The sequence below is a fragment of the Ictalurus furcatus genome, chromosome 7, assembly GCF_023375685.1.
Source record: "Ictalurus furcatus strain D&B chromosome 7, Billie_1.0, whole genome shotgun sequence".
Classification (NCBI taxonomy): Eukaryota; Metazoa; Chordata; class Actinopteri; order Siluriformes; family Ictaluridae; genus Ictalurus; species Ictalurus furcatus.
In genome coordinates, this window is record NC_071261.1 from 8,325,212 (window position 1) to 8,347,960 (window position 22,749).

General features: G+C 41.9%; 2 protein-coding genes across 3 annotated transcripts; one reads left to right on the forward strand and one right to left on the reverse strand.

The window, feature by feature from the left end:
• Window positions 1-1,403: 1,403 nt before the first annotated feature.
• Window positions 1,404-9,569, reverse strand: tcea1 (transcription elongation factor A (SII), 1). Of its 2 annotated transcripts, none has more exons than XM_053628172.1 (10): window positions 9,136-9,569; window positions 7,127-7,189; window positions 6,906-7,011; window positions 6,722-6,824; window positions 6,357-6,496; window positions 5,698-5,754; window positions 5,418-5,572; window positions 4,773-4,919; window positions 2,128-2,199; window positions 1,404-1,995 (listed from the first exon to the last, which is right to left on the reverse strand). In XM_053628172.1, the coding sequence occupies exons 1-10, from the start codon at window positions 9,208-9,210 to the stop codon at window positions 1,987-1,989; spliced, it is 927 nt and encodes a 308-aa protein (XP_053484147.1). In that variant the 5' UTR covers window positions 9,211-9,569; the 3' UTR covers window positions 1,404-1,986. The 2 variants fall into 2 exon arrangements, with proteins under 2 accessions (XP_053484147.1, XP_053484148.1); XM_053628173.1 differs by having other exon boundaries at window positions 6,357-6,493; window positions 9,136-9,568.
• A 4,069-nt stretch (window positions 9,570-13,638) lies between these two features.
• Window positions 13,639-22,395, forward strand: LOC128609603 (oxygen-regulated protein 1). Its single transcript, XM_053628176.1, has 3 exons — window positions 13,639-14,468; window positions 15,711-15,870; window positions 16,886-22,395. Exons 1-3 carry the CDS (start codon window positions 13,812-13,814, stop codon window positions 22,153-22,155), a joined length of 6,087 nt encoding a protein of 2,028 aa, XP_053484151.1. The 5' UTR covers window positions 13,639-13,811; the 3' UTR covers window positions 22,156-22,395.
• Window positions 22,396-22,749: the final 354 nt, after the last annotated feature.

Sequence of the window (22,749 nt, forward strand, 5' to 3'; positions counted from 1 at the left end):
GATACTGGATCGAACGCAGTGGATACTGGATCGAACGCAGTGGGTAATGGATCGAACGCAGTGGGTACTGAATCGAACGCAGTGGGTACTGAATCGAACGCAGTGGGTACTGTATCGAACGCAGTGGGTACTGAATCGAACGCAGTGGGTAATGGATCGAACGCAGCGGGTACTGTATCGAACGCAGCGGGTACTGAATCGAACGCAGCGGGTACTGAATCGAACGCAGTGGATACTGGATCGAACGCAGTGGGTACTGGATCGAACGCAGTGGATACTGGATCGAACGCAGTGGGTACTGAATCGAACGCAGTGGGTAATGGATCGAACGCAGTGGGTACTGAATCGAACGCAGCGGGTACTGAATCAAACGCAGTGGATACTGGATCGAACGCAGTGGGTACTGGATCGAACGCAGTGGATACTGGATCGAACGCAGTGGGTACTGAATCGAACGCAGTGGGTAATGGATCGAACGCAGTGGGTACTGAATCGAACGCAGCGGGTACTGAATCGAACGCAGTGGGTAATGGATCGAACGCAGCGGGTACTGAATCGAACGCAGCGGGTACTGAATCGAACGCAGCGGGTACTGTATCGAACGCAGCGGGTACTGTATCGAACGCAGTGGGTACTGAATCGAACGCAGTGGGTACTGTCATAGTATGCGATTTCGGACGTGGCCGCTGTCTGATTAATCAACACCTTCTGACCAATCTAGACACAATTAAAGGCCAATGTCTCAGAGCAGAAGTGAGAAAATCCCAGTAAAATACACACACACACACACACACACACACACACACACACACACACACACACACACCTACTGCTTACAATGCCACCAAGTCTCATGTATTTATTGCGAAGCCTGGTTAAAGTTTACTCCACTGCTTCTAGCTGGTGTTGGAACTGTTCTAAGTTTGAAGCTATGGGCGGAACCAAACGTCTGCATCAGCCACCAAGGTAGTGTTTTTGTAGATCATCAGAGGATGCTAATTAGCCTGTATAAAAGTGAGCGGAGACACACGAATGCTATGGTTGCGATGTCAAATCGCAACAGCGGATCGGACTGAAGGGGAGGCTCCCGAGCTTCTAGAATAGCCGATCTAGATTAGGACCAACCCTTAAACCAGAAACGGGGCGTGAACTCGGCATCCAGGAGAACCTAAACACTGTGGAGTCTGCGTTTGTCCTGCTTTGTGATGAAGGGCTTTGAATGACAACACCGAACTCTGCAGGAAAGCCTGAAACTCATGAACTAAAAGAGTAGAATGTCTTCTCTCTTTTTTTTTTTTTTTTTTTATAAACAGGTCAAGTTGATTCAGCAACACCAAAAAAAAGCAATGCAGTGAACTGTGTAAATTGCGTAAAAGCAGTGAGTATATAACACCAATTGTGAGTCTTGGAAAAATGTTTTACTCCTTAAAAGAAGAAGAAAAAAAAAAAATGTAAACAGTAGAAATTTGCCAATCATGCATATAAATATGAATAAAAGTAGGGAAAGGGTCTTTTTCATAATGGGTAGGGTTAACAGAAGATCAACATTTAAAATGGAAAAGCCTTAAGAGATTTAAATGTATTGGGGTAAAACAAAAGAAAGTTAGATGGCCTAACTACTGGTCATTTCCATTAGGGCAAGGGAAAACGTTCTACTTGTGAATGTTGTCAAAAATACCTGCATTAAACTACATATAAAAACCTGATGTTAAAAGGAAAAAGAAAAAAAAAAACGAAAAAAAAAAAAAAACGAAGAAACGACACTGATCGTAGTCCGAAGGCTGAGCCTAGCTAGAAGTCAAGTTAAAACACAGGACATTGTTTTGATCCACACCAAAACAATGATAAAAAACATTGATGGTGTCCATAACCACCGTGGTACGATGGAGGCCAAAAAACCTAAAAAAGTTCCTATCAGCTGATGGTACGAAAGTGATGGTCCAGGAATTTAGCCAGTTCTCTGCACTGATGACGCCCGCTCCAACTTCAGCAGAACTGCAAGGTGAAAGATCGAGAGTAAATCCATCAATACGGCTTCGGAAAGAAAAAAAAAAAAAAAAAGAACTATGGCGTTAAAGGCGGTGGGAAAAAAAAAATAAATCAAATGGATAAAAAGGGAAATCTCACCTTCCATCGATTGCCGCATTCGTTGCAGAAGACGAATGTGGTCATGGGCTCGTCAGCACTTCTAGTCTGGACCTGGAGGAAAATTTGAAAAAGGTGCCGATTTAATGACGATTCGATGAAGTAGAGCTATGACAAAAAGCTATACGTGCAACCCGTGTAACTATAAAGTGGTATAAACAACTGGTAAATATACCATTATTTACATAGCGCTTTTATCCAAAGAGCTTTACACTGGTTCTCATTCACCCATTCACACACACACACACACACACACACACACACCAATGGTAGCAGAGCAAGGCAAGGCGCTAACTTGCCATCGGGAGCAACTTGGGGTTCAGTGTCTTGCATGTGGAGTCATGTGGGGTCATGTGGGGTCATGTGGGCCGGGACTCGAACCCCCAACCCTATGATTAGTGGGCAACCCGCTCTACCACCTGAGCCACAGCCGCCCACATCTATAAGGTAGTTTTACCTGATAAAATGTCCAGTGAAAGTAGGTGTACTGTGTGATCACCTAATTAGGTGTATGTGCTAGCAATTTCAGCATTACAGTCCATAGGGAAAGATGAAAAAACAAAAACGAAACACTACCAGCACTTGCTGAATGAAAAATGTGCGCACTGTTCATCTGGTGATCGTACACTATCTAGCGGGCAGTTCTGTATTTAGTTTGAATATGGAATATTCCCATAACCGTAGCTGACAAGACCATATACTAATTTGCAACGTTTTTGGGTTTTTTTTGCTGAAAGTTGCAGAAGATTTGTACGACACTGCATTAGGGATGGGCGATATGGACTTAAAACTAGATCGCGATATTTTCTGGTATTTATATTGCGATAACAATATCAGTATATATATATATATTATACTATTTTGTAATACGATATTAATATAGTACCGTGCACCGCTGTTTTTGGTTATAAGCGATAGCTGTGATCTTGAGAGCCTCAGAAACACAAACTAAAAGTAAAACAGATTTTCTGTAACAAAACCAGCTCCAGATTGTAGAGGTACAGTAGCTCGTGTTCGTTCCACCGCCGAAGCTCAGCGTAAACATGTACAACCAAGCCCGCTCCCAAAAACCTCACGAGCTGCTCGAACCGGGATGGCAGCCTATATGTTCTCGAAGTTATAGTATAGCGCTAATGAATGTGTATGACAGGGTGAGTGAGAGAGCATTTGGACAGATCAAGGCATGTTGTGTGGGTTCAAAGAAGCTTATTTCTGAAGTTACAGTTTCATACTGCCTTGTGTTAAATGGCAGTCTCCTCCCTCTTCCCTGCCAGAAGCCTAACGCTCTCTCTGCCACGAGGGGGAGGGAAAGAAAAAAAAAAAAGACTGCACACAGGTCTGTACCAATCCAAGGCACGGTATTTGGAAAGCTCTGCTCTAGGGTTGCACGATATATCAGCACTACGGTAGTGTCGCGATACTAAAGTTTCAATATACCACTGGAATTTTATTTATTTATTTATTTATTTTACCGGTAGTACCATAAGTAACGCTGTATGTGCAGCAGTTAAAACTATTTCCGCTAAAACGCCACACCTCACTGCTTTTGCAAACACAATAGGGTTCGTGACACCTCCCTTAACCTTAATCTTTAAAGACTTCCTGTTTACGTTAACATTACGCTAACCGCTGTGTCTAAATGCTACGATCAGGGCTTGTACAAAGTGCTTGAATTTGGCTTTTTGGATATGTAAATACTGCTGAAAATAGCCTCTTTTTTTTTTTTTTTTTTTTTAAATTGAATGGGAGTTTAAAAAAGTGGTCGAATTCTAAAAACGGCAACAAATACGAAATTGCTAAATAACTGTGAATGTTTGACGCATGTTTGAATGGCATCTCTTGGATAGTGCTCGGAAAGTCCTCGAAAGCGTGTAAGATTAGCCGTGTTTGCTAGCAAGCGAGCCGACGTTCCTAATTTTAGGACTCTTTCTGGAGTGCGTTTCCAAAATCATTCATTTATTCCTAACGTCGTGTTCATTCTTAGTTCTCCGAGGACGGTTTCGTTGCTCGAGGGGACAAAATATGTGGCACGGTTACTCACTCTCATTAATGAGGGTATATCTATTACATTTCCGCCATTTGGCAGACGCTCTTGTCCCGAGCGACTTACGTCGATCTCATTTATACACCTGAGCATGTGAGGGTTAAGGGCCTTGCTCAAGGGCCCATAATAAAGCATTCAGAGGAACATCTGGCTCGTCTGTCTTTTCATTCTCTATCCATGTATTTCTGTAAATCTGGTTCGTTTTTGTAGATTTGAATAATGAATGAACACAATATCGCACGGTATCGTGATACTACTTGGTCGAATAATAGTATAGGAAGATATGTCTATGGGATCGTGACAACCCTACTCTGCTCTAGTGTACTACACATGACAAAGTCCAGTGGGCAAACTGGCAGTGAGAAATTCCACACGGTTCTCTTTAAACTCCCGCGTGCACCATTTAGATTGTTTACTAAGCCAGATTAGAGATTAGATTCTCGAACGCTAGCGTTGACTGCGGGAATCTCGCCGACTTCCCGTTCCAGGAGTGAATACTTCGAGATGAAAAGAAACGAAATCGTGGATTTCTCACGATGCCGTTTCCATCAGGAAATGCACTGGAAAGTGTGTTCAGACGTACCTGTGTGTAGGTGCACTTATTCTTTTTGCATCTCCCGCAGGTGAACAGGTCAGTCGTGGTGCCTCCGGTCTTCGCCATCTGATGGTCCCTGATAGCTTCTTTGGTCATATTCTTGCGCATCTCCTTCAGTTCATCGCTGGCCATTTCCTATCAACGTACACACACTCAATCATACAGCTCGTGCCTTCATGGCCATTAAGGACACACCGCATTACACTGCGGCTCAAGAAAAAAGTGAACAGGAAGTCATCTCGCGTTCATTTTCACCAAAAGCATATTTAGCAGTCCGTACAAAACTTGCGATGCGATTTGCGGAAAACTACACGACCGGTCAGAAGTTTGTGGACGCCCGACTGAAACGTCTTTCGTGATCTTTAAACCCTTTTGATCTGAAGCTGTATGATTAAATGTTTGAAATCGGTGGCGCGGACCAAAATATAATCGTGCCGACGTATTCATTTCTTTCATTAGAAAACGATGATTTTATTTACAAAGTGAAATATTTCCGAAAAGCAGGCGATAAGTGTGCGGCGTCGGTGTGAACTCCTTTAATGCTGTTTAAAAAGCATCTCAGGGAGATTCCTCAAGAAATCGGCTCAGCCAGTTTGTATCAAGAACGCGAGACATCTTCGGCCACGCCCTCACCTCTGCAGTCATTCTGGCGATGCGATCCGGAGGCACGTTGCCGCAGAGGACGTTCCTCCTCAAGTTGGGGTTCTTCATATCCTTAAGGTTCGAGATTCGGCTCCGGACACGGTTCTTATACTTCATGTCGGTGTTCTTGAACTCCAGGAAGATGCGTGCGGTTTAGTCAAGGATCTGCTTGAGATATCATGACAGCTACGAATAGACACAAACACACACACACACACACACACACGGTATATAGAGACCTGCCTCAGTCTCGGGATTCTCAAAAGGATATATTCCTCAATCTGGGCTCCGAGTTCATCGCAGTCGGCCCCGATGGTGATATGGTCGTCTAACGAGTAAGAAAGCACAACATTTACTCAGAAATATAAAATAACACGACATAAAAATATCTTCTTCTTCTTCTTTTTTTTTTTAAAAACAACCACACAAAATCGACGATAAATCGACTCCGAATATAAAGAAGCTCAGCAAAGACGAGCTCCATTTCTACAAAGCTGATGTAGCTGGCAAGTCGGTAAAGTTTATAGGCATTATGACGCTAAACAGCCCCGTTATACGCATTAGCTACAAAAACCGGCTTTACGAGGAAATACCGCGCGAACCATGACCCTTTACGTCCACGTTTAACTAGAATGACAATTCCACTTTACTTATATAGATGCTCCAGTACATCAACATCACTCTGTCTTTGTTTTGAAATAGATATTTGGTTGCTTTAGCTGCCAAAATAACGGCGTGAGAGCTCAAGTTCATCCTATTCAGTCCTCGCTGTCAAAATGGTATTCATTTAACATGAGCATGGTTGCCAAAGCTCTTGCTCCAAGTCGTCTCTACTCGTGAATCTTCGAACGAATAGTGCAACTTCCTTCTCTCGAAAGCTGAAAGCGTGCGTGCGTGCGCGCGCGTGTGTGTGTGTGCAGCATGACTCGCCTCCAGTCTGCAGAGCGCTGGACAGCATTTCCCTGCATTTAAGGCGCACCGAATCGGACGTTCCTGTAGCTCGAGGGAAGGCCGACGTGTGGGTGGTGGGCATCATGTCAACAGCCTCGCTCTTACTGCTTGAATTACTGCTGGAGAGAATTACGGGCCAGAAAGAGGAGAGAGCATGCGTTAAGGACGCCCAAAAGAGATGTGTAAAACGCAATAAGCACAAACATCATATAAAAAAAAACCATGCACAATTTGAGTTTTGACAAATTTTCTGGTTGTTCGGATGTCTGGTAATGTGCTGACATTATTTATACGCTAATATATATTATATAAACGAACACGACATCTCAAAAGGTTACGGATACCTTTCCTCTCTGGGCTCAGGGCTACCCTGTGACTGGGACATGACCGGTGCTGCAGGCTCCTTCTTTTTCTCCTCAGACGGTTTGTCTCCACCACCGGGCTCATCTATACTCCAAGTAACACACATGACACATCAGGCCAGGTAGCGTTCAACACCTCCAACATAATGACAAGTGTGGAACTTACCCAGAAGCTTCTTCCAGGACTTGATAAGAGATTTAGCCAGCGATGTCACCTCCTCGTCCGTGCTTTGCTTGCGGATAGCGTTCACAGACATCCCGATCCTGGTCGACTGCAAGAAATAAACAAATTAATAAATTAATTAAAGCAGGAAAAATGTCTGATTTGTTTTGTTCAAGTTAAACAATGACGGTGAACTAACACTACTGTGAACAAAGATACATTACCTGAAGCAACTCCAGAGTCATGGGCATGTTCTTCAGTTCCTTGAGAAGATCCAAAGCCCCTGACTGAATCACAATACAAAGAATAAGTATACTAATAATAATAATAAATAATAACAAGTAAAGGTCGACCGATTAACCGATTGCTGGAGCTATCAATTATCGGTATAAATCCACATCCAAACTATCATTTTTCCCGGTTGTGTCCATTGCAGGAGCGGCTGAGAAAAGTCCGCCGTCATTATACAGTATGAGAGCGGCCTCTAGAGACGAAATAAAAAACTACCACTGACTAAAATGTTATACCATTTTGTTGTGTTATTTGAAGTTTTTTTTATTATTATTATTCATTTTGGACATCTCTAATTTTATTTGTTATTTGGAGTGTTACATTTTGGTTCAGTTTGGATGCATGTATACATTTTATTTACTTTAATATTTATTAATAGTTCATATATATATATATATATATATATAATCATTAAAAAAGTACAGTACATTTTCATGGTAGTCAGTTCTGTTTATTTTTGTTCATTGAAAAAAATATTTTTGTTTATTACGTTCAGCGATATATTACTTTGAGTGTTGTCATTCAGTATCATTTTTAAAAAGTGTTATCTAACCCAAAATACAAACCCGTGTTTATCTGAAATGTCACGGTACGTACGCAATTACAGAACATTCCTGTTAAAGGTACAAATCAAACAGCAAGCATTATTATTATTATTATTATTATTTTCATTACCTTTATAATTTTCTTGTACAGCTTTGAGTTATTACAAAGGAGCATTTTTAACCTGTATGGATGTCTCATGTATATTTTTTCCTCTTATCCGTGTTTTGTATGTTTCTCTTTACTCTTTACACGCATGGTTTATATTTGCTCTTAGCTGTGTACAGCACCTTGGTCAATTTCTGTTGTTTTAAATGTGCGCAGAATATATATAATATTTGTATTGGTGATTATACGTAAAGTTTTTGTGTCTTGTATATTAGACATGAATGTTAGCCCATCCCCCCCCCCCCCCTTCCCAAACATACATCATTCATGTTGCACTAGTTATTATGTGGCAGTGAGAATGATTTTAATAACTTAGTTGGTAAAGTTTTTCAGTCTCGGGATACAGCTGGTCTGAGATCAGCTTCATAGACATCAGCTCAGTGTAGCTATCTGGTCTGAGATCAGCTTCACAGACATCAGCTCAGTGTAGCTATCTGGTCTTAGAGCAGCTTCACAGACATCACCTCAGTGTAGCTATCTGGTCTGAGAGCAGCTTCATAGACATCAGCTCAGTGTAGCTATCTGGTCTGAGAGCAGCTTCACAGACATCAGCTCAGTGTAGCTACCTGGTCTGAGAGCAGCTTCACAGACATCAGCTCAGTGTAGCTACCTGGTCTGAGAGCAGCTTCACAGACATCAGCTATCTGGTCTGGAGGCGCCAGTTAAACCAGGTAGCATTACAGCTAACTCCCGAGGTAAGTCACCTTCATTCAGACTGCGCAGCTGCTAATTATTTAGTGAACACACCAAAGTGTAGTTGCTCTCTTACATCATTCATTTGTCTGAGCTAATTCACTCGCGTTCTCAGGAAAAGATTTGCAGTCAAATTTGTTAGATATAAATATTCTTCAAAGGAGTTTTAACAAACAAAAAAAAACCTACAACAACAAAAAACAAACAAAACTCGCTGATTTAATTCTTAACACCGCGCTTTATTTGGTGTCCGCTATAAATCGAGCTTGTTTAATCAGTTTAACCGGCGTTGTAAATACGCTAACGTCGCCAGACTCTGTTTTTGATTTATAAACATCCCAAATTGCTCACTGCTCCCTACATAGGCGCACTACGCCGGGCTCGGAATACTGGCTTCTAGACGACTACTCGGTAGTGCACGAGATGTTCACTAGAAGGCCATTTGGGATTACTCTCCCGCTACTAGCTAAAGCTAAGGCTAAGGCTAAATTAGTTAGCTTCTGTGTGTGTGGAATTCATTCATGACAGAACAGCTCACCCCGTTTTTCTTCTGTGCTAGTTTATCCAGCTTCTTCGCGATCCTAATAACCTCTTCTTCTTCCTTCTTGCCCATGGTGAAGATTTATTCACTAATAGGAAGCAGAAGCGGGTTTAAAACGATAAATCTTCAGCGTTTAACACAAGCCCAGCGGCAGCCCGCCGAGCAGCGCAGGCAGGAAGGAGATGTGTTTACGTCTGTTCAGGTATGGCTAATCGAGTTGAACCCGGCAGGTCGAGTAAGGCATGGCTAATCGAGCTGTACAACTAACCCGCAGACATTTCTTGTCGCGATTAAGACCAGAATCCTGCTTTGTTAGTTTTCAGACGCTCGACCCCAGAGTTGAATAATTTCATCTGAACAGATAGACGATCTCTTGCATCAAATGTAGAAATGGAAATGGACTGGAGTAAAGTCGGTGTGATGTTGGACGTTCGATATTCGCAGATGAGCGGAAATTAAGGGACCGTCTGTAAAGTTACACACGACATTGTTAAACACGTTTCTAACTTCAATAGCATTTGAAGGGAATGACTTACAGTCATATAACCCACTGTAAAGTGTTCATCAAGGTGTCAGGTATAATGCACACCTCTTAGAATTTTTGATATTTGTTAATGATAACGAGTCTTTATTAATCACGTATACATTACCGCACGGTGAAATTGTTTTCTTCGCATACCCCAGCGTATCAGGAAGTTGGGGTAAGAGTGCAGGGTCAGTCATGATACAGCGTCCCTGGAGTAGAGAGGGTTAAGGGCCTTGCTCAAGGGCCCAACAGTGGTAGCTGGGCAGTGCCGGGGCTTGAACCCCCGACCTTCTGATCAGTAACCCAGAGCTACCACTGCCCATCAGTTCTTTTAATTATTTCATTAATAGGACATCTATTTTTTGAAGAAAACCATTCAATCCAGTACGGGTCATTTTGACCCCCTTTATGCATTCGTGAAGGTTTTATTTTTTGTTTCATGCATTGTAGGGTTAAATATCAAAAATCTCAAAAGGTGTGCGTTATAGCTGACACCTAGTCATACACTTTACAGTTGGTTGTGTGACTGTACTTCATATTCCCTTCAAATGCTATTGAGCTTTAAATGATGGTATATTTTGTGTATGGGCCCATTCGGTAGTGAAATACATATGTAATTTACATATGATTTAATAGCTTATTTTGTTAAATATCAAAAATCTAAAAGGTGTGCGTTATAGCTGACACCTACGCGGACACTTTCCAGTTGGTTATATGTCTGTAAGTCATTCCCTTCAAATGCTATCCAAGTCAGAAACGTGTTTAACAATGTCGCATGTAACTTTAGAGACGGTCCCTTAATTTCCGCTTCTCTGCGAATATCGAATATAAATGGTAAATGGCGCACTTATATAGCGCTTTTATCCAAAGCGCTTTACACTGGTTCTCATTCACCCATTCACACACACTCACACACCAATGGTAGTAGAGCTGCCATGTAAGGCGCTAACTTGCCATCGGGAGCAACTTGGGGTTCAGTGTCTTGCCCAAGGACACTTCGGCATGCGGAGTCATGTGGGCCGGGAATCGTACCGCCAACCCTACGACGAGTGGACGACCCGCTCTACCACCTGAGCCACAGCCGCCCCTACGCCCTAGCTCTGCATCCCTACGCCCTAGCTCTAACTCATGTGCCTAACCCCTCACACTCCTGCTCTACACGTCTGTTCTGCTTCATGCTCACTCGAGACTCTTGGTCTCTGTAACAGATCCAGGGTTTAAAAATAATGTCTAAATAAAACAGTTTTCAAATAAAACATACAGATCCATTCCCACATTACTCATTACTTATTACCAACAGGACTGAATTATTATAACTACAAAAACTCAACAATAAATGTAATTGCCCTCTGTGGTTACATTGAACATCGAACGTCCAACCTCAAGCCAACTTTATGCCAGTTGAAAATGTTCCCTATACTGTTAAAAAGTCTCTATTTTAAAGTCGATATTTTAAAGCGGACGTCCTGCTGAAATTTCGAGCTTGTTCTGGGTCTGTGATCTTCTTGTTGTTCTTGCGCAATCAGTCTTGCCACCTTCACATGGAATTAAATTTGTACCAAAAGTATTGAATGTAATTTTTCAAGAAACAAAAACATACGTATATGTATGTGAACTTTTCAACAGGGTAATTTTGATCAATTCAGCTATAATCTTGTCCTGTGGACTATATGTAAACATCTGTTATGTGAAATAGCGTATTCAGGACAGGATTAAATAAAAAAATAACATGATCCCTCTTGTTTTGTTAACACTATTAAGATTTAGCAGATTCTGCAAGTGGTATGCATGGGTGTGACATGGGTCCAATATTCAACGGGTCATTTGGTGTCACCAAATGCGCTGCAATGTCGTGAAATGACACACATGTAGGCTACGGTGGAGATCGGGTAGAGTCGTAAAGCATAAAAACTGTGGAAGTGGGCAGGGGAAGTGGATCAGGTACTGTACGCATAGGCACACTGTCATTTTACTGTCATCTGGGGAGAAGGTTTATGTATCAGACAGTCACGGGGTTCCACCTTGTGGTGTGAAAAGTATAGAAACTGTAATTCATGCGACTAAATGAGGTAAATAATATGATTAATGGCAGAAAATGGTGAAGAAGCGGCGATCGTGAAACATTCGTTTCGATCTACGGAGGAGGAAAGAACGGTTTCCGAACAGGATTTAGTCTCTGTGCACTGATTTTCTTCAGCTAATTAACGTACCTGGCAAAACACGTGTTTCAGAAACCACATTTCTTCTAAAGTACATAGAAATATTTATAAAATAATCTTTTCACTTAACCCCCCCCACACACACACACCCATGCAAACACTACAAATAATTTGGAAATGCCAATCAGCCTACAACACATGTGTGGAGGAAACCGGAGTACCCAGAGGAAACCCTCGATGCACAGGGAGAACATGCAAACTGATATCAATTTTTGTTGTTGTTGATTGATTTACATCGTATTTTGCTTTGACCTTACTTCACATCTGTAATTCAGACAAAAGAACAGACGTAGCTGGGAGTAACTTGTCTGTGAATATGTGTCACTTTCGAAACCCTCTAGCACGACACCAATGTTTTCCAAGTTTCTACAGAGCAAGAAATGATACGTCCTGATACTCTGCATGACGTCTCGGGCTAACATTAAAGTTGCATAAACAGTTCAACTGTAAGCATTTTATTTCAAGTAAAGTTGTTAGCTGCAGAATAAACCCTCACTAACTCTCACACACTAATCCCTATTAACGCACAGCGCAAATCTGATTACATCTCTGCTAGCCACTAGAATCACTCTCGGCCATCTGCTAGCCGTCTCACACGCCCGCAGAAATGAACGTGCGTTCTTCATTCGGTCTGAGTGAAAAGAAGCGCTGAAGACCCCGGAAAGTGAAATACGTTGAGAGGACTGAATCCTGGAGACTTTTTTTTTTTTTTTTTTTTTGCATTATTTTTTATTTATTTAAGTTATTACTTATGGAGTTGTGAAAATCATACCACGTACTGGGAATACTCGTGTGAAAAATTGTTTTAATGCACATAAAATCACATCATTTTCACTGTTAAAATGTACTTTCGGGTCTTCGATTAAAATCTTCCGCTGTATATTACCTTCCTTAAAATGCTGATTAACCGTGAGTAAAGATTACACAAATTAACTTTGATGCTGGCCATCCAAAAATAGCCACGTGCGTGTCGTCGATAATCTTTTCAGGGACTGGACTAGCAGCTCATCGGTCCCACATCGGAATCACCTGAAATGTGAAGTAAGGTAAGATATTTCATTTCCATCATTTGTTTATTTTACTCAACCTCACCTGAAGCAAATAACGTATATTCAATACGAACGTTGTCCTAATTTGTAAAAAAAAAAAACCCATCAATTTCCCAAATTATGGAGCACTTTGATGCCTCTTTTATCTGACACTGTTGTAACTGTTTATTCATTTCAATAACATATGTTTTCAGATTTATCATTATATATACACTCATGATGTATATGTTCTAAGGTGTATGACTTTCTAAGACTAATTAAAGAGTAAATGTGTTAACGTTGTCTCAGAACACATCATAAAGCTGGCCATTAACTAGATTTCAGTGTAATTGCCTTGTGATTTAATATCATCAGACTGGAGTATTTTTTTTTTTTTTTTTTTTTTAGATAAGCAGAAAAAATAGCACTGAAAGAGAGTGACCACCAACAATTATGTTTTAATTTATTTATTCATTCTCATATGATTCATTTACATGTGATTCATTTACATGTGATTCATTTTCATGTGATTCATATTCATGTGATTCATTTATATGTGATTCATTTTCATGTGATTCATTTACCTTCTCTCTTCTCCCCCCCCCCACCCCCACCCCCACCCCTATTGGCTACTCAATAACTGTCGCTGGTTATATAAATATTATAAAACCCAAGAACAGGCACAAAAATTTAAGTGGGAAGACCACCAACAATTATACACAAGATCTATGCATAAATAGATAAATATAGAGATGACAAGGTAATGTAGCACTGCTTGAGGCACTTGTTCAATGCTGCTCATTTTTCAGAAATAATGGACAGTTTTGAAAGAGGTTCATTTATTTCAATGTGTTTCTCTTTTCTTTTTTTTTCTTTTCTTAATAGTAGATCTGATTGACCATGAATACCCCTCCCCATCATGATCCACAACAGCCAGATGTTTTCTTGGGGAGCATGCAGACTCCACCGTCCAGACCCCAACTTGCATCCAAAGACTCAAAGAGAGTTTGTTTTTACAAGAGTGGAGACCCGAAGTTTTCTGGACACTGGGTAGTCATCAACAGTCGTACGTTCAAGACTTTTGATGCCCTGCTGGACGCCCTTTCAAACAAAGTGCCTCTACCGTTTGGGGTGCGCACCATCACAACACCCAAAGGTACACACGCGATCCGGAGCTTAGACAATCTGCAGCACGGGGCCTCTTATGTGTGCTCAGATCAAAGAAAGGTCAAACCCCTGAACCTGGATGATATCAACCGGAGACATGTCCCCTGGAACAGCACCAGACCTACTAGCGGAGGACGTCAGGGACGCAGAGGCCTGATCCGGCAGCTGGTAAAGAAGAATGAACTAGGCAGGATGGCAAAAATGGCTGAAAGTACTGTGACAGTGAGGACACCAAAAAGGCTCGTGGTTCTTAAAAACAGGGATCCCAGCACTAAACGCATAGTTGTTTTGCAGAGGAGGACAGCTCCGACTTTTGAGGCGCTCTTGGAATACCTTTCCCAAGTGATGCAGTTCCCTGTGGTTAAGCTATACACCGCCGATGGCAGGCGAGTAAGTGCTTTAAAAGTACTGCTTTTGTGAGCGCTACGCAATTTTTGCCCAAAATGTAGTCGATCACTCAAGATGTGTTTGGTCTCTTTAGTTCTACACCCTTAACCCTTTAATGCATGGTGTTTCCATAGGGCAACAAAACATTTGTCTCCATTTTTTTGATAGGCAGTAAAACAAAACTTTCCTAAATAACTGGAAAAAGCAGGCTTTAACTTTGACATAACAACAACAACAAAAAAAACTTCCATGTCACATGACCAGGAAGTGCTATTTGCACTTCCTTTTCTGCAGTTACGCAACCTTTTGGCATGGTGAAGGCCATCAATGGAGGGCTCTCAAAATGTGATATTTTTTTCTATATTTAGGCAAAACCACTATCTAAGATAAGTTGGCATTTATTTTTTTGCCATTGAAACAAGTTTCTATATATTTTGAGTATTCTGTTGTACGGTAAAATCTCATTGTTGCCATATGGCAACAACATGCGATAATGGAACTGTGGTGTTTGCGTTCATGAATTGAAACAGACGTACATGGCAACAAAGACAGTAGGCTTCTCTAGCAGTATATTTACATGACAGGCTGATTGGCGTGTCTAAAGTGTCCATAGTGTATGAATGGGTGTGTGAGTGTGTATGTGATTGTGCCCTGCGATGGACTGGCACCCTGTCCAGGGTGTACCCCGCCTTGTGCCCGATGCTCCCTGGGATGGGCTCCAGGTTCCCCCGTGACCCTGAAGAAGGAGTAAGCGGTAGAAGATGGATGGATGGATGGATGATACTTTCCCATTGCACATTGGCAATGGCATATGGCAACAAATTACCAACCAAATTTTTAAAAACATATCTTTATTACATGAACTACTTCAAAGCAATAAAAATCCACCAAAACATTTTTTTTTATGTATGTAGAGGGTTATGTATAGTCCCCAGCAAGTCAGTATGCTTCATGCCTAAATCATCACATACTCAACTCAAAAGGCATTATTTGACCAATTGATTCCGTTCCATTTGTTTTATATAATAGAATCAAACTCTTCATGCACAAATATACGTAAAATAGAGTATGAATCATTACAGTGGATATAAAAAGTCTACACACCCCTATTACAGTTGCAGGTTTATGGGACGTTTATGGGGACCTGACAGCTCTGCTCAGGAGTAACCATAACAGGACGACTCACGAAAGCAACTGTAAATGAACAAATAAATAAATATACACTATACACCATTCCATTTGTAGGTTGAAGGTCTGTCGGCCCTGATCCTGTGCTCTGGTGTCATCGTAGCAGCTGGTAATGAACCCTTTCAGCCGGCTAACTTCAATCTCCAAGCATCCGCTCAACCCTCACACTCAGTCATATCTGAACCCACGGGGCCAACAAAGTCACAGCCATTGCCACGTAAGCTGTACAATCATTTCTTTAATGTACATTTCTACCGGTAATGATATACAGTGCCCTCCAGATGTGATATGTGTGAGTAAGAGGCAGGACACAACATTTATTTACGATTATTCATTTAGCAGAGGCTTTTATCCAAAGCGACTTACGAATGAGGAAATACAAGCGAAGCGATATATCAAGCGGAGAACAATACAAGTAGTGCTACTGTACACGATTTATAATAGAGTTCTAGAGAAGTAGAGGTGTAAGAGCCACAGTAAGTTTCTTTTTATTTTATAAATAATGTGGGGTCGGCGTTTTAGGGGTTAGTTGAGTGTTCAGGGAAGAGGTGGGGCTTTAGATGTTTTTTGGAGATCGTGAGAGATTCTGCGGTCCGGATTGAGGTTGGAAGTTCATTCCACCGCTGAGGGACGGTCAGTGTGAAGGTTCTGGAACTTGAGCCACGCTGAGTAGGCACTAGTAAGAGTCGGTCGTTAATCGATCGCAGACTGCGTGAGGGAACGTAAGCCTTCGGGAGAGTGTTGAGGTGGGAGGGTGCTGTTCCAGACAACGTCTTGTAGGTGAGCGTCAAGGCCTTGAATTTGATACGGGCGGCTACAGGAAGCCAGTGGAGGGAGATGAAGAGGGGTGTGACATGGGTCCTTTTGGGCTGGTTGAAGACCTTTTTTGAAATCTTTAAATAAAAAAATTTGAAAAACCCTTTGTGTCTGGAGGAAAAAAGCACGTTTAAATAAAACTACACAATATTGTTGTATGTTCGAGACCAAAATATCACTTATTGTATGACTTATTTATGTCTTTTTATATATTAAATGTTCATGAAAGTTGCCAATAATTCTGGAGGTCATTGTATAACAATCAACACTCTACTTATACTTATTCAGGATTTAAATATATATGTATATTTACTCATGTACTTTTTCCTTCTTTGTTTTGCCTCTTTACAAACCGACCTTTCTGATAACACCTGCAAATTTTTGGAAAAAATAAAAAATAAAAAATTGCAAAGAAGTCCAACAAAAGTCAGTTAGACCAAGATCAAGAAATTTCTCATTATCATCAGAAAGATATTTTGTAAATCAGATCAACATGTCGCTAAACGGAAGTCACTCCCAGGAGAATGACGTGAAATCGGGATCGATGGTGAGCGTGAACAACCGAGCACTAGAATCAGAAGAGATGGAGAAACGTGACTTCGTGTCTGGTATCGAGGAAGACGATCGCTTAATTAAACCTTCAGACGATGAGATTGAGAAATCGTTCCGTGTGAATCAGGACGGCAGCATGACCGTGGAGATGAAAGTTCGTCTCACTATAAAGCAAGAGGAGATGATTCACTGGACCACCAAAGTGAGTCGAGCCTGTGTTAATAGCCAGGAGATGGCAGCATTCTCACAACCAGTCTCAAGCTACAACTCCCCAGATAATAAAAACAATAATAACAACAGAACACGAGAGTCAAATATAGATGGCTATGAATCTAAAGATGAGAATACGCAAACCTATAAAGCAATCAAATTAAACAAGGAAGGAGAAAATCACTGTGAAAGTGCTTCTTCTGAGGCCTCGGAAAATCCAAAACCGTGTTTCAGGAGGCGGCCTACTCCAGGACCTAGGCGTGTCGGAAGGAACGAAACTTCAGTGGAGAATATAAAGAAGCTATCGCAAACTGCTGTTCAGGAAAGCACGGTTGGTACATACTCATATGTGGAACACACATCTGAAGGTGAGCTATTAGAAGGGTACTGTGTTGTCAGTCATAGCAGCTCTAGCAGTACAAGACCTGTACCAAAACCCAGGAAGAAAAATTTAGTGGAAGCCAAGCATAATAAGACTCACTCCTCTCGCTCAGGGATCGCAGCGGCTCTTCAGCTGCACAACAAAGGAAAAGAGGTTACAGAAACTGTCATGCAGATTCATCAGTCACAGGATACATGTGAAAACTGTTTCGCAAAAACTTGGGCTGATGCGGATGACAGGTTGGTATTGATGTCTCAAGAACACAAAAAGTCAGGCTCAACTCAATCAGGGCCTCGATCTTCAAGCAACGCCTGTGACACTGAGCTTACCAAACTGTCTCCGAGTTCTGGTTCTGGGAATGCTAGGAACAATGAACTCTTATCTTTGCTGTCTGGCCACTCGGACCTTTCGCAAACAAAAAGCAACAATGCATCCTCCTTCACCGACTATGAAAATCAAGCTAGGTGTGACTCCTCCGACAAAGGAGCGGAGATATCCCCTAAAAAGCACTCTGAAAACAAAAGAGTTCTTAGTAAGAAGAGTGAAAAGGCACCAAAAACTGAAAGGTCAAACAAAGGTGTGTCTCTGAAAAGCACTGTAAGAGACAAAAGGCAGAAAGGTAGCGTTCCAGACTTTTTAACAGACCTAAAGAACAGCGATTCTCCAGAATCGCAGAGCCGCAAAGAAAGTGACAAACACGGGCAGAAGCTTAAAAAGAAAAAGAAAGGTCAGTCACCTTTCCGTCATAGTAACGTGCTAAGGGGCACGTCTGAAAATATAAACTTGGGTCATACGGACATTCTAAGGCCTCGCATTAAGGACAAATTAGACGTTATCCCGCCATCTCATTCAGCACCTTTCAAGATTCTAACGAAGCAAAGGTCTATGAATGGCAGCATAACAAATTCTCCTAAACAGAGCAAGGAGTTGAGTGAAAGTGTTTCCATGCCAGTGCTCCAGTCATCTCCCTGCAGTGTGCACCAGTATGTGGAAAACTGGCTGGAAAACATTCACTCGGAATCAGCGCTCTATATGGATGAGTTGAACCTGCATGAATCTAGAGCTAGGTTCCAGATCGAAAGTGATTTCTCAGACGTTTCGGAAACGAGAGGCGAATTAGACAGCGACATTTTGGTGGAGAACTGTGCTGAAGGTTCTACTGTCAAGAAGCCAGTGTCTCGACCACTTGTGCAAATTAGGTGTGAGGGAGAACCTGTGGAGACACAGAACCTGGGAAGATTCTGTAAATCAATGCCAAGCGTGAGAATGCATGCTGCCGAACAGGAGATTGGAACAAGAAAGAATAAGTCTTCAGAGGACTTGCTTCCCAAATTGCCAGATGTAGGGAGTGAAATATCACCAAACACACAGAACTCTAGGTCAGTTATGAAACAAGTTTCAGAGCAGTTATGTTTATCCATCCAGTTTATCAGAAGAGCCTGTAGTCATTCTCATCTATCATCCTTGAAGAAGAAGACAAAATCCAGTAGCCTTCCTGACTTCTCATCACAGTTAACCTCTGCTTTTGGCTCTCCATCAAAGGCCCTTCTCTCCTTCCTGACGGTGATGACACTGAGAGATGGAATCGCCAACTCTGCCAATGAAGACTCGGGTTCTGCCAATGCTAATAACTCAAGCAGCAATCCAGAGGCTCTGCAGGTTATGCAATCCATACAAAAACTGGCCAGCATGGAGGATGAAGAAGAGCTTAAGGCCAGCCTGGCAAGTCTCCGCAGTTCAACTTCTGCTCAGTTGAAGAAGAGCTGGAGCGATTTCCAAGAGAGAAATTATATCCAAGAAAGTCCCCCGCTGTCACCAAGTCAGTCAGAGCAAGAGTTTGCTCTTGAGGTCAACTCAGAAGAGGGCTATCAAGATAAAGGGCACGTTTTTGGTATCAGCGAGTTAATGGACGAGCTAAACATGTGTGAGGATCTCCGCCGAGAGATTTCCTCACTTGTTAGAGGTGATTTGACCAATTTCGATAGAGCAAAACCCACTAAGGAGCATCCAGGTCAGGAAAACGAAACCACCAATGTTGCCCTCAAGAACGAGGATGCCACTACGAAAGATGATTTAGGAGGGCTCTTAGAGGAAGAAAGAATATATTTAGAGGAGCGAGAACATCAGTATGATTATATAACAAGCACCAAGCCTGCAGATTTATCCAAAGAATCTGAAGAAGTACACCTGCTTGAATCAAGTTCCTATAAGCCAACACTTCTGAGTAAAGATATAGCTATGGGAGAATCAGACATAGTGAAATATGTCCAAATTGAGGATATGACTAACCAAAAAGGACTAGTTCCATATATAACTGAAATTGCGGATGACGTTAAGACAAACCAGGAGAGGAATGTAGATAATGAACCGAGCAACGCAGATCTATGTGAGGACAAGCAGGAGATGATGGACAATGTCCAAATGATTGAGGAAAAGTACACAGAAGATGAGATAATCCAGGTTGATGAGTTTCAGGTGCCAGATTACAGTCCATCTAATCTGGAAGACAAAGTGAAATGTAGAAGGCAAGAAAGTGTAGGTTGTACGCAATCTGAATCTGAACTGCTTTCTCCCACTTCGGAAACAGAGGGAAAAAATGTCCGATCGAATTCTGAGGTGATTGATAACACCGTCAGGAAAAGGGGAGATTGGACAGATAGTTTAGAAGGATGTGGCATTCATTCAAAGGCAGAAGACACCTACTTTGAAACCAAGGAGCATCCTAAACAGCCAGATATAATATCAGTGGCTTCAGAAACAGAGACTGTAGAAGCACACCTTCCAAACAATGCCACTATCCAAATAGAAGAGAAGAATGCAATACACAAAGATGCTAGATCGGAGGCATCCGACTTTAGCGTAGATGAATCTGATCCATACGGTAATGACGATAATGCCCTAAAGGAAGTCGAGATTAACAATGACCATGAAGTAACCATGTGTAGCACATCAGAATGTGAAAATCCAGCTGACGGACCGCACCAGTCTTCAGTGTCCGATCAAGAGGATGAACACTCTGACCATTACAAGTCAGCATCAGAAACTGAACGTGAGCTCCAGAAGTCAGAGGAGGGAAGTGTCACTGAGAAACAGGCTCATAATGCTAACCAGAAAGATGAAGAAGCGGATGAGGATGAAGATTTTGCTGCGGAACCAAACTCTCCTCTACACCTGCATCATGAAGGTGAATGTTCAGACCACTCAGAGTCGTATAAAGGTCGAGAAGCGATAGGTGAACTCCAGAAATCGGAGGGGGATAGCGTTAGTAAGAATGCAACTCGTCCTGCTGAGGAGAAAGATGATGAAACAGATGGACATCATGACGAGCAGAGCAATGCTTCAGATACTCAGTCACATCACTCTTTCTTGGAAGATCCTTCATCCCTGAGGAGGGACTCATGCAACAGTGAGGAAAAACATCAAGCCCAGTCAGTAGATTCTGCAGGAACAGAAGAAGCAGATACGGCTCACGACTGTCATTGTGCGCATCCTACGGTGTTCCCCCAGCAACTGCTGGATTTTATCAACTTAGCACTGATGTCCTCTGCTCTGATTTTCGAATATGATTCAAACGGCCGTCTCCGAATCAAGCCAGACAGATGCAAAAACAGAGCAACGTGTTCATCTAAAAGCAATATAGACAATCAGTATGCCAGGAGATGTCTTCCTAGTCCCAACACATCGGACCTCTCTGATTACAGGCCTGATACTTCAGATAGTGGGGGAGACCCGTCACAGTTTTCTACAGATATTTTAACCGAGAGTGTAGAGGATGACGCAGAGGCGCTGTTCATTTACCAAAGCACCGTGAAGCAAAGTTCTGAGAACATCAACAGTCTTAGCTCTTTTCCTGACTCCATGGTTAACAGTACTATGCAGGTCCCAGTCTACTGCAACTCTTCAGACTCTATTGGGAATTCTGAGCTTGAACAATGTCTAGCCTTTCTTGCAAAGGCTGACTCTGGGGAAGGAATCCTGATCGATAAAGGCAGGTGGCTTCTTAAGGAAAATCACCTCATTCGTAAATCTCCTCCTGTCCCAATGGGAATGTATGAAAATGTGGATACAACGTCAGTTGACACAGGTCAAGAAAACACAAGCGAGGACGCCTCCTACGTACCTTGTGGGAGAAAACAGTCCCCACTAGCCGTCATATCCTCTTCTGAACTGGAAGACATGGCCAAGCCCTCCACACCCAAGTGTACATACTTCACCATGGCTCACGGTAGTGACTCCGACCCTTTTCTGGATAACCAGAGCATTAGCAGTAACAAAGGAAAAGCTTTCAGTCGAAAAAGCAAGGCAGTATCACCACTGGAAGAAACATCAAAAATGTCGGCAAAGAAAAATGGAAGCCTCCCCTCTTTTACATCCGTGGATTTTAAACTGGCCACTGGGAAAGTCCATCCAGCGGACGGCACGGCATCTAGCGTGGTGGAGAAATCTGCCAGATCCCAGAGCTTAAGATGCAACACACCACACGAAGAAGATTCAGTACAGGGGCTGAGTCTTAGATGTGGACAGCATTGCCCAATACTGTAAACAGTAACTATACGTACATACTTCTTAGTTTCCCCTCTATATTAACGAACTGAAATATCGTAGGAGGATCAAGAGAGTTTACCCCTCCACTTTGGTGCCTCCGTCAAAAATAGTTAACTGATAGTACTGATGAAAACTTGAAAGCAATTTTAAACATTGAATGAAACTAATATTTGAACATAATTCATAATAAAACCGTGCCGATGGAGTTTTGTGGAATTTATTTGACTGTTAAATGAACCCCTGCTTTAAAACATAAGAAAGATGTAAAAAAAAAAAAACAACAACAAAACAAAAACAAACTACTAGTTATGTGTAAATGTAGTGTAGAAGACTGCGATTGCGGTGCAAACCTATTCACACGGAATACATAAATATTTTTATTACAGCCCTAGTCATCATGAAATACTGTCTCAGCGTACTTAATATGCAACAACATAATCAGACTAGCATAGAATTCTTTTTAAAAATGTTTTAATTAAACCGATGACAATCTTATCTTCTTTTTCTGATGAAATGGAAGCCCATGTCTGAACAAACATGGCATTGAGATTCTGCTTGTTGTTTCTTTTTTTTTGGTACGATGGAAATAAA

Bases quoted from the DNA above. Each gene is read 5' to 3' on its own strand.
- tcea1 (XM_053628172.1), bottom strand. From the start codon at position 9,210: ATGGGCAAGAAGGAAGAAGAAGAGGTTATTAGGATCGCGAAGAAGCTG. The intron at 6,497-6,721 runs GTATCCGTAACC...AATTCTCTCCAG, and splicing joins CCTGAGCCCAGAGAGGAAAG to CAGTAATTCAAGCAGTAAGA. The intron at 5,755-6,356 runs GCGAGTCATGCT...CTTACTCGTTAG, and splicing joins CAGCGCTCTGCAGACTGGAG to ACGACCATATCACCATCGGG.
- LOC128609603 (XM_053628176.1), top strand. From the start codon at position 13,812: ATGAATACCCCTCCCCATCATGATCCACAACAGCCAGATGTTTTCTTG. The intron at 14,469-15,710 runs GTAAGTGCTTTA...TTCCATTTGTAG, and splicing joins ACACCGCCGATGGCAGGCGA to GTTGAAGGTCTGTCGGCCCT. The intron at 15,871-16,885 runs GTAAGCTGTACA...ATTGCAAAGAAG, and splicing joins AAAGTCACAGCCATTGCCAC to TCCAACAAAAGTCAGTTAGA.